At 51.1% G+C, this 16995-nt stretch overlaps 5 protein-coding genes across 5 annotated transcripts; 4 read left to right on the top strand and 1 right to left on the bottom strand.

The window, feature by feature from the left end:
- Nucleotides 1–1329: 1329 nt before the first annotated feature.
- Nucleotides 1330–3201, top strand: PFICI_09110 (uncharacterized protein; the record flags this gene model as incomplete). The annotated part of the gene is made up of 2 exons (XM_007837691.1): nucleotides 1330–1738; nucleotides 1793–3201. 2 exons carry the CDS (start codon nucleotides 1330–1332, stop codon nucleotides 3199–3201), a joined length of 1818 nt encoding a protein of 605 aa, XP_007835882.1.
- Nucleotides 3202–4484: 1283 nt separating this feature from the next.
- On the top strand, nucleotides 4485–5322 carry PFICI_09109 (Cutinase; the record flags this gene model as incomplete). The annotated part of the gene is made up of 3 exons (XM_007837690.1): nucleotides 4485–4807; nucleotides 4904–5061; nucleotides 5159–5322. 3 exons carry the CDS (start codon nucleotides 4485–4487, stop codon nucleotides 5320–5322), a joined length of 645 nt encoding a protein of 214 aa, XP_007835881.1.
- Nucleotides 5323–5746: 424 nt separating this feature from the next.
- On the bottom strand, nucleotides 5747–7248 carry PFICI_09108 (Acetylornithine aminotransferase; the record flags this gene model as incomplete). Its single annotated transcript, XM_007837689.1, has 2 exons — nucleotides 5747–6772; nucleotides 6892–7248. 2 exons carry the CDS (start codon nucleotides 7246–7248, stop codon nucleotides 5747–5749), a joined length of 1383 nt encoding a protein of 460 aa, XP_007835880.1.
- Nucleotides 7249–9094: 1846 nt separating this feature from the next.
- PFICI_09107 (uncharacterized protein) lies at nucleotides 9095–11328 on the top strand (the record flags this gene model as incomplete). Its single annotated transcript, XM_007837688.1, has 2 exons — nucleotides 9095–9186; nucleotides 9249–11328. The coding sequence occupies 2 exons, from the start codon at nucleotides 9095–9097 to the stop codon at nucleotides 11326–11328; spliced, it is 2172 nt and encodes a 723-aa protein (XP_007835879.1).
- A 2291-nt stretch (nucleotides 11329–13619) lies between these two features.
- Nucleotides 13620–15755, top strand: PFICI_09106 (Glutamate decarboxylase; the record flags this gene model as incomplete). Its single annotated transcript, XM_007837687.1, has 7 exons — nucleotides 13620–13858; nucleotides 13945–13972; nucleotides 14193–14622; nucleotides 14725–14823; nucleotides 14877–14965; nucleotides 15019–15627; nucleotides 15702–15755. The coding sequence occupies 7 exons, from the start codon at nucleotides 13620–13622 to the stop codon at nucleotides 15753–15755; spliced, it is 1548 nt and encodes a 515-aa protein (XP_007835878.1).
- Between the last annotated feature and the right edge of the window lie 1240 nt (nucleotides 15756–16995).

The raw sequence follows: 16995 nt of genomic DNA, 5'->3' as shown, positions 1-16995 counted from the left end.
ATTCGAAGCGCGAGGTGCCATGCTCGGATGACCCACCTCTTCCAGTCTTCAAAGCTCCTGCAGATGTAAGGACCTTCACTGCATTCCTAACCCACACGAAGGGGTTGTATCATTAGAATCCTCTGTGAAGCTCTAGCAGCTTCCACTGTGCCGTGTGTTCAGCCACTGATGCAGGTGTGTTACACAGTGGCTGTGTGAGATAGTGGTTGAGTGGCTTGTCCAACGGCATGGGTACGTGATGAATACAATCATCTATTTACCATACCTAGAGATATCAGGGCAATAGGATTCGCTTGATGGGCAGACTAGAAATGCAAAAGCGTGCACCACACTACCAATGCGAATGGTTTGATTTCAAGTATAGTGTTCATCTTGCCTCTGCTGCTGCATTGCTCTGAAAATCCTGTGGGTTGCTGCTTGGCACCCTGAAAGCCCCTAGAAACAATTTCCAGGGGCCAGGGAAAACCCGTTCAGGAAGCGGCACTGTAAATGGCGGCGTGCGCAGGTGATTCACACAGAAACTGGAGATGGTCGACAATGCCAGTATGTAATTGCGTTCCGTGTTGGAAACGTCGCATGCAATTGTATAATTTGCTTCACTTCTTGTTATGAATCTCATATCTTGCTGAATCAATCCAAACAACATTCAAGCATCCATTCCTCTGGAAAGCATTATGCCCAATATTCCCCTGTCACATTCGATCAGCAGTAGTAGTCTCCCAAGTCTCCAAGAGCTCGAAAGGACCATGATGCGGAGTACACCCTGGTCAATACCACCTTCAATATATAGTGTCAACAGAGGGTACACACGAGACCCGTCTTAGCCGGGACTGCTGAATACCGCCATTTGTGTTTCCCGAATTGCCTTGCATAGGCCATTTCACGCTACCACGGTGCCATAATAGCATTCTCCTTTTTGGTTGGTTGCTATTTAGCCATCTGGAAGTCGGTCATGTTCGCAACCTTGGAAAAACATATTTGGCCTGCAGCACATATTCGAATCGATGCTTGCTTTTATCCATACAGACTACACGACAGGCGCCGCGGAGCTCCTGTTGCTCCAGCTGCAGTTTTGCTGCCGTGCGACTCGGTCTTTGATGGCTTGCCGAGGAGACATTGATACTCTAAAGACCTCCCCATATATGCAGCCAATAAGTGGAGGGCTGGCTGGCCATGACATGATGTTCCAATACCATGATGAGGGGTGATTCTCTGATGGCGCTGTATTCATAAATATGACGGCGGTCCCACAACCTTGGAAAGCGGATGATATCAAGCATGTTGGCTTGCCTTCTTTGTCTTTGATACGAGCCTTGGAGTCAAATAGCCATGCTTCGTCAATTGACAACAGCCCTCCTCCTCGCTGCTGGAGTGGCTGCCCAGAACGCCACCAGCTATGACTATGTCGTCGTGGGCTCGGGGCCAGGAGGTGCACCTCTGGCAGCAAATCTCGCCCGAGCCGGACACTCGGTCATCCTGCTCGAGGCAGGAGACGATCAGGGAAACAACCCCAACATATCTCTGATTGGTAATTTTCTCCCTGCCGCAAGCGATGAGAAGACTCGATGGGACTTTTTTTCCAAGCATTCAGAAGATCCAGAGAGGGAGCTCAAATACGAACACATGGTATGGCGTCGGCCAGATGGCGACTTTTATACCGGACTAGATCCTCCGGCTGGCTCGACGCAGCTGGGTATATGGTATCCACGAGCAGGAACTCTCGGTGGATGTGCCATGCGTGAGTGTTGACCATATACCATGGAGAAACAGGGGCTTACAAACAGAATTGCAGATAATGGTGGCATTTGTGCGCTCCCCGCTGATGATGATTGGAATTACATTGTCAATATTACTGGTGACCAGAGTTGGAAGGCAGAAAATATGCGCAAATATTTTGTGAAAATGGAAAATAATACATATCTTCCAAAGGACACGCCTGGCCATGGTTTCGAAGGCTGGCTTCAGACCTCGATCGGTGATTATGGGTTTGTCAATGGCACCAACGGTTTCAGAACCATGGCAGAGCAAATCGCAAAGGCCACTGGTGGTGATTCAGCAAAACTCCCGGAATTGGCAGTTCGAGATGTCAATGCGTTGGATCCTGACAGAGACCAGGACGTTGGCATCTTTAGTCTGGCCTTACATATGGACACCCAGGGAAATCGTATTGGAACGAATACTTACATCAAGGCAACTCTTGCTGATGCAGCCAAGTATCCACTGACGGTTCAGGTAGACAGCCTTGTGACCAAAATCATCTTCAACAATGACACTGCCAACCCTGCTGCGATTGGCGTTGAGCTTCTGAGGGGCAAGTCGCAATATAGTGCGGATCCGCGGCACAATGCAACAGCCAAGGGCATCACTCAGCAAGTATACGCCAGGAAAGAGGTCATTATCGCGGGCGGTGCCTTCAACTCGCCACAGCTGCTCAAGCTATCCGGTATTGGCCCCGCGGACGAGCTGAAGAAGTTCAACATCCCCATTGTCAAGGACCTACCTGGCGTGGGCGAGAACCTGGACGACAACTACGAAGGTTATGTCCTTGGCCTCGCCAACAAGCCGTTCGAGGGCGCCGCGCCGCCGCCAATGGCCGTTCTGCTCAAGACGCCAACGTCGTCCACGGGCCACCGCAACATCCACGGCTGGTGCGGCGAGCTGTCCTTTGAGGGCTTTTGGCCATACTTTCCCCGGGATTACGGACCGGCCGAGTACGAGTGCGCCCTTGTGCACATGAACCCCAGGTCCCAGGCGGGCTACGTGCGGCTCCGCTCTGCCGACCCGACCGACATGCCCGAGATCAACCTGCGCTTCTTTGAGCACGGCGAGGACGCCGACCTGCAGGAGATGCTGGACGCGGTCAAGGTGTTCCGCCGAGCCTTTGGCGCGGCCCCGGGGCCCGATATTGCCCCCTTTGACGAGCTGCACCCGTGTCCCGGCGTGAATCAAAACTGCAGCGACGCACAGATCAAGGAGACGCTGAAACTGCAGGCCCACAGTCATCACCCCACGAGTACGTGCGCCATTGGGCCCGCGTCGGATAGGATGGCGGTCCTGGACAGCAAGTTTAGAGTCCACGGCATCAAGAATCTCAGGGTCGTGGATGCAAGTGCTTTTCCCAAGGTGCCTGGCGCGTTTCCCGTTTGTCCTACAATGATGCTTGCCGAGAAGGCCAGCGATGATATCTTGACTGGTGCATGAGTCAGGGCCAGGACTGAAATTGCGGCGAATAGCAACATCTGGAAGAGTGGTAGGAATATTCTTCGGGATCAACAAAGAGTTATCCTTTTAGGTGCAGGAACATGGAAGACGCTGAGTGGATGAAGTCTGCAAAAAAGGTGTCATGGCAGCGGTAGCGGATAATGTTTTCTGCGATTGGTCATTTGAATACATCCGATGAGACCATATGAGAGATTCATTCCACCGTGATCTGAATGAGATGTGTTCTTCTCGAAAATTCTGGCGCGGATTCGCACAATCTCGCATTCGCACTTTTTCGGGTTGCCAGTAAGAATGTCGTGGTGAAGCCTCGGCACAGGAGGGATTTGAAGTGAAAAGAATGTTCCATGAAACCAGACACGGTTCCTCTGTTGGGCAAGGTTTTACCTAAAATGTCCTTGTTTACGAGCCATGACACGAGACTGGCAGCTTGCCAAACATCAGTCCAGCTGGTAGGTAGGACAAATCTGACAAGGCGTACGACCAAGTTGACCGTCCCGGCATTTCGACCGTCGAAGAAATCCTGACAGCTCGCATCGGACGAGATCAAACCCGATTACCTGCAAAGAAGATGTGCTTGCTTACTCATCTCTTTTTCCCCGTGCTGCTGCGACGAACGTGGGCAGACTTTTGATGCGATCGGGCCTCAGCCACCGTGCAGCACGTTTCAGATATTCCCCATCAACACCCGCCCAAAGCGACCAATCGCATTTCAGCATTTCTCTCATTGAAGTCTCGTCCGAAGACTTGGCAATATAGTATATCATTTCTTCTGCCCAAGGTGCTTCTCTGGTGTTCTAGTGGTTCTTTCCAAATTTCAAATCGGCTTGGCGTTTTCGATCTTCCTCCCTCTGCCAGTTTATAACACGGCGGAACGTCTAAACAGTGGGGGAGATTTTGACAGCCGAGGTACAATAATATGCGCAAGGCCATGTCAAGTGCAATTCGAGCCTCACATATCCCAGCACGTCGTGGCAGTGGTCGTATACCGAAAGGGGATGGGGCATTGCCTATTCGGGAACAAGTCGCGATCTGTATGAGTTTCTGGTTTCGACTCACGACGCCAAGAAGCAAGAATACTGTCCCGTGCTGCCGCAATAGCCATTACCAACAACATCATCGTGATTTTGCTGAGGATATAAAGACTACCATGTCTAGTCAATCACCCTGGTTCTACGTTATGAAGTCTCGTGCCTATACTATTCCCGCCTCGTAATTTTCATCGACAGTAATTGATATATCACTTACAAGGACAGATTGCCAGGATGCAATCCCTAATCTCTGCATTTCTTCTTCTCTGGGCCCTCGCCGTCTCCCCAGCCACCACCGTCCTGGCATCGCCCGTCGACAAGCGCCAGAGCCTGGCCGGCGTGACACAAAATGGCCTCTCGGGGTCGTGCAAGGGCATGACGGTCATCTTCGCCCGGGGCACCACCGAGCTGGGCAACGTGGGCTCCGTCGCCGGCCCGCCCTTTTTCCAGTCGCTGTCGGACAAGATGGGAGGTGATATCGCTGTGCAGGGCGTGCAGTATCCCGCCGATGTCCCCGGTTTTCTCGCCGGTGGTGACAAGGGAGGAAGCGCCAAAATGTCAGTCTCCGCCTTTCTTTTTATCTCTCACTCTCTCCTTGCCCTGTTTTTGCAGGCATGCGACATCCTGGACAGCCTGACTAACACAAGCCACAGGGCGCAACTCGTCACCCAAGCCATGACTCAGTGTCCCGATACAAAGGTTGTTATGGCCGGATACTCGCAAGGCGGCCAACTCGTGCATAATGCTGCAAAGATGTTGCCGGCTTCCACCACTTCCAAAGTTGCGGCCGCCGTCATCTTTGGTGATCCGAGTATGTATTCTCCTCTTCATCCCTCAATCACATCTTGGGCTTGGCCAAGATGGAACACACGAACTCGATGTGACTGACCATGATGTCCTCACAACAGACAACGGTGACGCAGTCCAGGGCGTTTCGAGTGCAAACACAAAGGTCATTTGTCACACGGGCGACAATATCTGCGCACATGGCGACTTGATTCTGGCACCACATCTGACCTATGGCCGTGATGCCGACACGGCAGCCTCATTCGTTGCATCTGCAGCGGCTTGATGAATAAGTCAAGTATAAGCAGACACTTTTTCTATAATGGTGTGCATGGGAGCATGATTACCCCACCCAACACGCTGGTCGATCACATGGGGCGGGCTACAGATACCATATACTCTCGCTTGATGCGATTGTTGTTCAATTCGTTGTTCCTCTATATTTAATGATTATTTCCCATATACATCAAACTCTTTGCGATATCATGGTCCATTTCAGCATCTACCATGGCATGTAGAGCGACTGGATTTTTATCGGATGTGATCATCTTCCCTTGCCTGTTGAATCGAGGCCAAGTCAGACAGCCGTCCAGGAGAATTGGATGGCGACGCAATGGTCTGCATTCCTCTAGATCAAATACATAAACAAGTAATTTTTATAACGCCAAACACCGAGTGCTTGCAATAAATACAGCATGCCCACAACAAATCTATCGGGTCGATTCAATGGCCTGTTCCAGGATGTTCAGTCCGGACTCAATTTCTTCGGCAGTAATGGTCAAAGGTGGCACGAAACGCAGAGTGTTGGTGCCGGCCGAGATGATCAACAGCCCTCTCTCACGAGCGGCCTTGATGATGGGCGTCGGATCTTGCGAGAGCTGCAGGCCCAGGATAAGACCCTTGCCCCTGACTTCGCTGATGAGGTCGGGGAATCGCTCCCGGAGCTGATCGAATCGCTTCTTCAGGGCGACAGACTTGTCGGCGACGCCCTTCTGGAGCTCGGGGTCCGCCAAGCGTGACACCACATAGTGCGCCAGTCGGCAGGCCATCGGGTTGCCACCAAAAGTAGTACCGTGGTCGCCAATCTTGATCTTCTCGCTGACATTGTTGTTGACAATGGTGGCACCAATGGGGAAACCGTTACCAAGGGCCTTGGCGGTCGTGATGATATCGGGGTGGGCTTCCTTGGGCAGATGGCCGTGGGCCCAGAAGCTACCAGTTCGGGACATGCCGCACTGGATCTCGTCGTAGACAAGGACTGCACCAACCTCACGGCACCGCTTGGCAAGGGCAATCAGGAAATCATCGGTAGCAACATTGACACCACCCTCGCCCTGGATGGGCTCGATGATGACACCGCATGTCTTTTCAGTGACGAGCTCGTTGATGGCAGCAACATCATTGTACGTGCCATACTTGAAGCCGGGCAACATGGGAGAGAAGGGCTCCTGGTACTTGGGGTTGGGAGTGGCCGACAAGCTACCCATGGTTCGGCCGTGGAAGGATTGGTGGAAAGACACAATCTCATGCTTGGCTCCAGACGGGTCGAGCACCTTTCCAGTCTTGCGAGAGAACTTGATGGCGGCCTCGTTGGCCTCGGAACCCGAGTTGCACACAAAGACTGTCGAGGCATCATGCATAGCCCCCGACTCGAGGGTCTTCTCAACCAAAAGCTGCGAGAGGGCACCGGTCCATGGGTTATAGTACAAGTTTGAAGCATGCCACAATGTCTTGGCCTGTTGCGCTAGTCAGTCATCAAGTTCACTTTCTAGAGTATAATGATTGTCCAAAGCTGTCTTCGTGGAGGGATTGCCATGGGTTACAAGTTCTTGGAACAATGGTAAAATCGACTAACCTGATCCGCAATGATGTTGGCCATGCCCGGGTCGCAGTGGCCGAGTCCATTGACTGCAATGCCGGAAGTGAAGTCGAGGTATTTGCGGTTCTCGAGATCGTACAGGTACGAACCATCACCCTTGACAAACACTGGCGGCGGACGGGCGTAGGTGGCGAGCATGTACTTTTGGTGCTCCTTGACCATGGCAGCGCTGGCCGAGTCCTCGGTCGGATCCGGGTTCGGCAGGGCGGCATCGCGGGCAATGGACTGCTGGGCCTCGTGGGAGAGGTTAGAGGCCGCAGCTGCAGATTGCGCAGACGACAGGTATCGTCGTCCAGAGGCAACTGCCCTTCGCACAGGTAGTCGGAAAGCCATTGTCCTTGAAGTTGAAGCCGCAATGAGTGTAACAAGAAAGCGTCGACGACAAGACCGAAATCATCAATGCAGACGGGGTCCCCCCAATAACAAATAGATGCTTAAAAGTGCTCAGAAAATCTCATGACACACCCACACTAGCTTTATCGATAAGGGAGGCCGCCGCCGACGTCGGCAATGCACAAAAGACTCATTTGACAACAGGGCGACAGAAACAGGTTGTGCCAGCCAATGATAGATTCATATCTCGAAATAAATGACTATATCTGACAAAGCATTATGGAGAATTTGAAGGTATACCTTAGTCAATATAAGTGATTGCTGTGTCCAAAACCCAAAAAGTCTGTCATCAGTATTGCCCATTTAGGGAAACTTGTCACTAATGTAATGGGACGAGTGTCTAGCGTCCGCTAACACTTATGGTTTGGAGGGGTATCGGTCCCCTAAGGTTAGATAGGTACGCCAGCAGAGAGAGAGAGACAAAGAAACTATTTCCAGAGTGGCTCATCAGTCAGTCAGAAGAAGCTTCAGCAACCGGACGATGGAATAGTATCAACCTTGGCACCTTTCACTTTTCCTTTTCACTCTGCCCCTGACCCTTACAAGCTATTACCTTCTTGTTGCTGAGTGGGGATTCTCTTCCCCCCGATCTAACGCCAAGTTCCGTGACCCGAGGTACCTGAATCTTTTGCGCTGATCCGGCCCGTTTCCAGCACGGCGACGGACAGTAAATAGCCTGTATGTACGTGAGGATGCAATTCAGCCAGCGCAGCCAAAAATGCAGCTATCACAAGTCCATGATACAGCCAACAGTAGCTGAACACCACTTTGTCTCTCAGGTCCAATGAAATGCCAGACTGAAGCATCAATGTTGGCGGGGTCGCATCAGTGTCTTGTGATTCGCAGGCACAGCTGTAAATGTGTATGCATCATCAGTGCTTATGTGATGCGTCAAGTTACAGAAGAAGAAGCATGAAAGAATTGACAAGTGCCCTGTCCTCGCAAGTTTGTCTACTGTGTAATGTAGGCAGAACAACTAACAAGGTCACATCGACCTGTTGAAATGTTTGTGGGGTCAGTCCCTTAAAAGGCCGAGTCCGTTCCCACGGGGTTGGTTGGACGCGGGATGGTCACATGTGGGCGAGGGGTGGGTGCGTGGCTTGGGGTCTTAAGTGGGATGATGGATCGACTCAATGTCTTGGGACTTTCACATGTCAGCCGCGAAATGGTCCGCAAACGTCAGCAAGCAGCGGCCATCAACGGCATTCCAATGACTTTTTTCTGGTAGTACCCCTACCCAGGCTCGAACACCCCAGACAATCCCGCAATGAGCTTTTCGGGTCCCGGGTCGGTCAGCAGCTCACTGTTCAGTTGAAAATGGGGGCGCAGTTCCACGAGAATCTGCAATGAAACCTGGCAGCAATAGATAGATCTTCTTTAGGGGTTCTCGCACATTTCTTCTTCTTCTTCTTCATCAGGGCTGCATCCCATCCCATGTTCATTGCCGTCGTCTGAAGATATACCTCTTGCAAGGAAAGACCCGAGTATTAAGCTCGTGGCAACGCTACCTCTCTCTCTCACTCTCACACACACAAACACATACGCTGCGTGCCGAATACTCTGCTGCTTCCGTCTCATGTTATGCCCGCTAGACTGACTCGGTAACTCCGGGAATCATGCTACAGGCTCGTGATCCCCAAACGACAAAGTATATTCGCCGTTCGGCCCAATTTTGATTCCAGCCAAGTCTTTTCGTCTTTTTCTAGGCTCTATTTTCTTTCCTTTATTTTTTCTGTTCGTCTTTTCCTTGTGCATTGTTCCTAGACTTGCATCGCTAGATATCATCATGATAGACCATGTATTGGGGAGGCCGTCCGTCAAGTCACGGAGGTTTCAGGTCCTCGCCGTGCTGGCATTCTGGTCCGTCTATATATTCAAGTAAGAAACTCTATTCATTGTCATTATCGCCACCAGACCCGTGCTGACTGATCATTATCTAGAGGCGATCGCCATGGACCTCCAATCATCCGCCTGTTCTCGAAATTGTCGTCCAAAAAGCTCACAGCGTGGCAGACGGTGCTCTTCACCATGATGTACCTGTATGCAGCAAGGAACTTTAGCACCCTGGTCGGACTGGCGAGCCCCGAGCCCATGTCGAACATGTACGACAAGAAATATTTCCGTGCGACTTGGGTACTGACAGCCCTCGACGCCGGATATTGGACTGCCATGAAGATCAAGTACAAGTGGCTCCGGGACATTGCAAGTCTAGTCTTCTCGGTATTCTACATGGTGGCTGCGGAACAGGCCGACGAAAAGGTTCGCAAGGTCAGAGGTATGCTGACGGTGGAACACTTGCGTGTGAGCTGGAATAAGGGCACGACGCCATATTTGCAGTTTCTTCAAGGCCTCGTGCGGCCGCGATTCACCCGGTGGCCCCCAAGGGCTATACGAATCCCGCGGCCAAGTTCCAGCGATTACAATGAGGTTGTGTCGGGATGGCTGTACTATGATGGGCCTATTGCCGATCTCGAGCATATCAACAAGATGATACTCGACATCCCAGGCGGTGGTTTTGTGGCCATGGATCCTAGATGCAACGACGACAAGCTGTTTGCATGGTCAGGCAAAACCGGACTGCCAGTCCTCAGTCTGGACTACAAGAAAGCACCCGAGTTTCCATACCCCTATGCTCTCAACGAGTGTTTCGATGTCTACACCAGTATCGTCAAGAGCAAAGGCCGCTGTATCGGCATGTCTGGCAGACGGGTTCCCAAAATTGTGCTCACAGGTGATAGCGCCGGTGGCAATCTGGCAACAGCCCTCACGCTCATGATAATCGAGCATAACATGAGTCACAAACGATCTGGATCAGTCGAACTGCCCATACCTGATGGTTTGGTTCTCTTGTATCCAGGGCTCGATATGAATATTGGCAATTGGATGTCTGACGAACAAATGGCATTGGTCAAGGATCGCCGGATGCGCGGGACAAACAAGAACTACCTTCGAAGGAAGAGCAGGCAGTATACTGACGTGGCCGGAACCCCTCATGAATCCGAAGATGAGGGCGACACCCCCTCGATGGATACTGGAGCTGCGAAACCCGCAGAGATTACTCGTGCGCCGACGGACGAGGCTTTGCGCAGCCCTCACCCGGAGTACTCTCATGCTCACCCCCAAACATGGCCGCAATCGCCGGCCGTTTCGCCCATCTCTCAGAGACGGAACAGCAGATCCAACTCGCACAAGCCTCAGCCGCCATTGCAGACACGACTTGCGATGTCGTCCATGATATCGTATTTCAACGACCGCGTCCTAACGCCTGAGATGATGCGCGCCATGATTATCCTCTATGTTGGGCCTCACAATCGTCCAGACTTTTCTCAGGACTATTTGCTGTCGCCGATTCTGGCTCCGGATATTCTGCTTCAGCAATTTCCAAAGACGCATTTTCTCACTGGCGAGAGGGATCCTCTGGTAGATGATACTGTCATCTTTGCTGGGCGGCTGCGCAAGGCCAAGCAGGCGTATTTCTCGCAACGCACATCTCAGCACTTGGGGGTTCTCGACGACATCTCAGACTTTGACGAAAAAGATGTCGCAGAGGTTGTGCTCATTCCGGGCATCAGCCACGGTTTCACCCAGTTTCCCACGCTGTACCCACCGGCATGGAAGCTCATCGATCGCTGTGCCATGTGGGCCGTGGACCTGCTGAACGCGGCAGAGATGCGGGACAGGCGGGAATACGAGCAGAGGGCGAACCGACACCACCGGCGGGTGGAGTCGAGCGGTGACGAGGACAGGCCGCTGGAGATCAACATGACCAGGGGAGCAGCAGCGCGCGGCGGGCGGACTAGCAGCGATGAAAAGATGGCCAAGGAGATGCCACAGTCGGACACGGCGGAGGAAGCGCAAGAATCCGACGGGCTGTCCCGGAGGAAGCGGGCAAACGGCCGCGCCCGTCTCAATGGCAAGTCCAAGAGCATCATCAAGCTCAAGAGCACGGATGATCTGCTGGGTCGGCGGATGCAAGGGTTGGCAGGCTCCCTCACGGGCGTGCGTGATGAGGATGATTAAAGAATACACTAACTACTAGATAATCCCCGGGATTCTTGTTACGTACATAGTATCATGCAAGTAGCAGACTACCAACTGGGTTATCAAATATGACGCTTTTTTGGACAGTAGTTTGGGTTGATTCTCATATGCATTGATCTATATATTCGATATCATGTGACTTACAAACAGCTCCCTCAAAGCTCAGGTCGATCAACATACATCTCGTAGGATTGTTCCAGGTGTCTTGGCATCCAAAATCGGCATCTATTTAAGTCCGTGGTTCGTCAAGGTGAGCCATGGAAAAAGCCGCGGACAATGCCGACTTAACACCGCAGGCTCCATTTTGTGGATATAACAGTCAGGAACCATCCGGATTCCAGCCATCCTCGACTCCTTCGAATGACTCCACCACGAAGCTCGTGGAAAACGGGATTGCATCAGGATTCAGGTCAGGCATTTGGCCCCGATCTGCAAGACTGGCTCGATTCGGGACAGCTGCAGGCCAATGTTGAGGCAGAGATACGACGAGAAAATGCGTGTCACTCGCGTTTGGTCCCGCTGCCCACATTCCTGCGTGAAAACAAACCACGTCTGCACCTTGTTGGACTGCTCTCGACTGGCTGAGCAGAATCCAAACAGAGCTGGAGAAGACATTAAACTTTCCCAGGATTGATTCTCAAGTCCGGTTTCGACACGCCATGGTGCAAATAATCACGAAGCCTGCCAGCCAATACCTACATTCATTGACGGCCCAAAATCCGGGATGACAACTACCGATGATGTCACTAGTCATTAACATGCGCACAGCTTGAAACCTGGGCTACCACGTAGCATATTCCGGCCATTCTGGTAAACCACCGTCACAACGTCCACTAGAAAGGCCCAAGACATGAAACGCCAGATAGAAAAACAGGAACAATGCAAATCTCGATCTCAGATGGTAGAAAACAGGAACTTTAGACCGCACATTCGAGACAGAGCTTGGAAATTGATCAATGGAAATGCTACGTACTCCTAGCCATAGCAACGATCGGCTCGGTGCATTGAGCGATTGGTGCAAGTGGTGCCAGCCAGCGCGCCCAGCTCACCTACTGGCCCCCCTGTGCACTCGCTAGCTGGGTTTTAGTGCAGTGTTATCGGCCCCTGCCGCACATCGAAAAATGCCAAGCTTTTTTGCCAATGCCCCTCTGCTCCATACACACGCACACATTATTCCGTGTAACTCCATAGATGAACATTTACTCTCTGATTGGAATACCAGAAAGAAACGAATGGTATCAGAGTCGCGTGTTTGGAGAATTTCCCTGTAACACCAAATTGCCATGCTTGGAATACAATCAGGCACCAGAATCAGACCAGAGCCCCCAGTCCATTGAGCTACTCATGGCCATGGACAACGAGAAATATATTTGCCGTGTCTCAACGACGAAAAATCCAGCACAACATGGCAAAGCAGAAAGCCCCACGTAGTCTCTGCACCTGTCTGGGAGTGGAGAGTTTATGGAGTCGACTATCGAGCCCCGAATGCTCCGTTGTTGATGTACGAATGATGAGCTATGCGACCTTTAAACGTGGGAACAACAAACACAGCCTGGTTCCTCTAATGCCATTTGCAGCCAACCAGGCCTCCAACGGAGAAGGAGACAGACCTGAGCTAAAGCCTGCTGCAGTTGGCTTTGTCTCCTCTTTACTAGGACGACTTGTGAGTTGTTGACTGGCAGAGAAAACAGAGAAGAAGCTTTCCGTCAGGGGAGTGGGGGAGGGAGCTTCTCGACTGGGCTAGGTAATGTAGGTACCTACTATTCACTTTTACCTGTTGCTTGAGTGAGCACTTTTTTCCTGACCTGTTATGTACTTGCGGCCCTCTTCCTTGGCCATTCCTTGTAATCTGAATCATCAATTGAACAAAAAAGGGGACCAATTAACAGCATTCACCCATCAAAAGGTACTTGTTACTTTCGTTTGTAAGTAGCATCTTATTATAAAGCCCGCCAAGACCCAAAGTCTTGACGTCCCTCTTCCCTAAACCTCCTCGTTCACTGCCCACTTTGTTGTTTCTACCCCGCAATCAACATCACTGCCAGCACAGCTGCATCTGTCCTCCCTGGTCGAACCATCTACAGCCCATTGCCAAGGTATTATTCAACTCTCTAACCTCCGAGAAACGCCCCGTCATATTAATATTTCCTCGTCTTCTCAGCCACTCCTCTATCTTGAGCTGCAATAGCATAAACCGTTCACACGAACTTTTGAAGATAAACCTGTGTTGTGTGCTTCGTCATTTGCACTTGCAATAAAATCCAATCAAAATGGTTCATCTCGCTTCCATTCCCAATGATGAGGAGATCAACAAGCTTCCCGAGGCCGTCAGAAAGGTGACGCTCAAGCTCGCCAACGAGGAGGACCAGTTCACCACCAGCGTGTACGGTTCAAAGTTTGCCGCTCAGGATCTGCCCCGCCACGAGATGCCCGACGGTGAGATGCCCAAGGATGTCGCGTACCGCATGATCAAGGACGAGCTGAGCTTGGATGGCAACCCCATGCTAAAGTGAGTCAATCGTAGCCTCCAAACCAGGACATCGTGTCTGTTTGATTTTGTGGGTGAGAACATGCTGACCACGATCATGAAACTAGCTTGGCCTCGTTTGTAACGACTTACATGGTACGTTGTATATGGCGCAAACATGCAAACAAATCCTCTCTCTCCAGAACCATGAGACTTTCAAGCCTTGGATGCTTACGCTTACTCCTTGAGCGCATGCCATGGTGGTGGAACCCCGCTGTCTCATGCAGGGGCGTGACTAATCGTTGTTTCTCTTTGTCATCATAAGAGGCTCGAGGAAGCGTGTAGAGGTACATTAGCAAGCTAACAGTTCCAATAGGAAGAGGAGGCTGAGAAGCTCATGAGCGACTCCTTTTCAAAGAACTTCATCGACTATGAAGAGTATCCCGTGTCGGCAGACATTCAGAACCGCTGCGTCTCCATGATTGGACGCCTCTTCAATGCGCCCACCCACAGCGAGAGCGAGGGCGCCGTCGGTACATCATGTATTGGTAGCTCCGAGGCCATCATGCTGGGCGTGCTGGCCATGAAGCGCCGCTGGCAGAAGAAGAGACGCGCCGAGGGCAAGTCGACTGAGCATCCCAACATTGTCATGTCCTCTGCCGTCCAGGTCTGCTGGGAGAAGGCGACGCGCTACTTTGAGATTGACGAGAAGCTCGTCTACTGCACACCCGAGCGCTACGTGATTGACCCCGAGGAGACTGTCAGCCTGGTTGACGAGAACACTATTGGTATTTGTGCCATTCTGGGTACGTGAGACTCTTTCGAAATATGAGGCCAGCGCGTTTGCGTTATTATGTCCATAATATCGCCAAGTATGAGGTTCTCTCAATAAACTGACAATTGCGCAGGAACAACATACACTGGTGAATACGAAGATGTCAAGGCTGTAAACGATCTTCTGGTGGAGAGAGGCATCGACTGCCCTATTCACGTCGATGCTGCCAGTGGTAAGTTGGTATTGATATTTCTATTGCGTGAGAACGTAGCTAATGATTGCCAGGTGGATTTGTGGCACCCTTCGTTGTGCCAGACCTCGAGTGGGATTTCCGGCTCGAGAAGGTTGTGTCTATCAACGTATCTGGTCACAAGGTTTGTCGTGGGAACGCTTCGATGAACCATGAGCATTACTGACATTTGCATAGTATGGTCTTGTCTACCCTGGTGTCGGTTGGGTGGTCTGGCGTGCTGCCGAGTACCTCCCTCAGGAGCTGGTCTTCAACATCAACTACCTCGGAGCTGACCAGTCGTCATTCACCCTCAACTTTTCCAAGGGTGCCAGTCAAGTCATTGGTCAATACTACCAGCTGATCCGCCTTGGAAAGAGAGGATACCGCTCCATCATGAGCAACTTGACCCGGACAGCAGACTACCTCTCCGAGGCCCTAGAGGCCATGGGCTTCATCATCATGTCCAAGAAGTCGGGCGAGGGTCTGCCCCTCGTGGCATTCCGGCTCAAGCCCAACGAGGACCGCGAGTGGGACGAATTCGCGCTCGCGCATAAGCTGCGTGCCCGCGGTTGGGTTGTCCCTGCCTACACCATGGCACCTCACACTGAGAAATTGAAGATGCTGCGCGTGGTGGTCCGAGAGGACTTTACCAAGAACCGCTGCGATGCCCTTATTGTCGACATCAAGCTTTGCACCGAGTTGTTGGAGAGCATGGACAAGGAATCCATCAAGAAGCACCAGGAATTCCTCCGCAAGCACTCTGTGAACAGCGCACAGGCTAGCCACAACCACAAGAACTACAAGGTGAGCTCACTCGTCTTTTATGCCGTAACGTATATACTTTCAGTAGGGAATCGGCTTGCTGACTACTCAAACAGAATGAGAAGCACTCCATCCAGGGTAAGCACGGCAAGACTCACGCCGTCTGCTAGAAGGTCTCATCAATGGCCTTGGGGGTATCTTCTCAGGTACTATAAACAGAGGAACAAAAGGAAAGACCAGTATCAAAATAATCAGGGCGATACTATTGAGAAGCACTTTCGCAAGATGTAGTCATAAGGCTGGAAAATGATAGGGTCTACATAAACAAATAAAGTAAAAACACGAGGACACTCCTTGAGACTCAGAGATCACGATGTATTTCGATTCACTTGCATGGAAGGTATTGTCTAAATTTTAAATTCATAAATGGGTCTTGGACTGAATGTAGAAACCGTCAATGGTCCTGCTCTTCTGCTCAGTATCAAATCATCTAATTACTATATCTCGAAACATGAATGAATAAAGTTTCACATCTGTTTATTAGGTAGCAATTGCTCTCAAGAATGAGTTTCCGTGACAAGTGAAACAGAATACATGTCTTAATAAGCGTACCCAGGGATAAAACGAGACCAATAGCAAGCGTGGAAATCTATAAACTGTGTATCCAATAGACTTGAGCATTGAACGACCTTGCCATAAACTCGAGTTGCAACGACAACGGCTATATCAATGGCTCGAGATAGGCTCAGCTTTCAGGTATCTACGCCAATATTTTTACCCATCGATCCACCACCAAAGACATCCTTCTGGCACAAGAACGACTTGGCCTTGTTGGTGACCCTTCAGTATCAACGTTTCTCGATTTTACACGAAAAGCCAGATACTTTGTCAACAGTCTCATGTATAACATGGATGTCCATGTACAAAATAATCACGCATCTTTCAACATCGGGGTAGTACACCCCTGATTGAGGGCGCTTTCTGACAAGCCAATGGAACCATGACCTTGAAGAACCAAAGTCTTGGCTTATCTCGTCGAAAGAACAAGCGAGCCATTTACTTGCATGTATCCTACCCATCGCACTACGGACAAGAAGTCCTAATTCAGGGGAATATAGGCCTTGTCGTCATCGCCCCGGAGGCTATTTTGCACTTTAAACTTTTTATAGTAGAGAGCCATGGTTGACCTGAAACATGGTGAAAAGGGCGATATGCATACTCTTCTTGAAGTTATTCCTACAGCCATCGGCTATAGTCAAAATCCAGCGGAAGGGGAGGGGGGAACCCCCAGGGGAGGCCTCAGGTGGAACGCAAGCAACAAGATCCTGGGAGAATTCAAAATACTGCTAAGCAAGGTCTCCACGCGTCCCATCAATCGAGGTATCGTAAGATTCCATGTCGCTTTAGCCC

The sequence above is a fragment of the Pestalotiopsis fici genome (genome assembly GCF_000516985.1).
Source record: "Pestalotiopsis fici W106-1 unplaced genomic scaffold PFICI_Scf_6, whole genome shotgun sequence".
In the NCBI taxonomy this organism is placed as follows: Eukaryota; Fungi; Ascomycota; class Sordariomycetes; order Amphisphaeriales; family Sporocadaceae; genus Pestalotiopsis; species Pestalotiopsis fici.
This window is presented reverse-complemented; position numbering and strand designations above follow the sequence as displayed.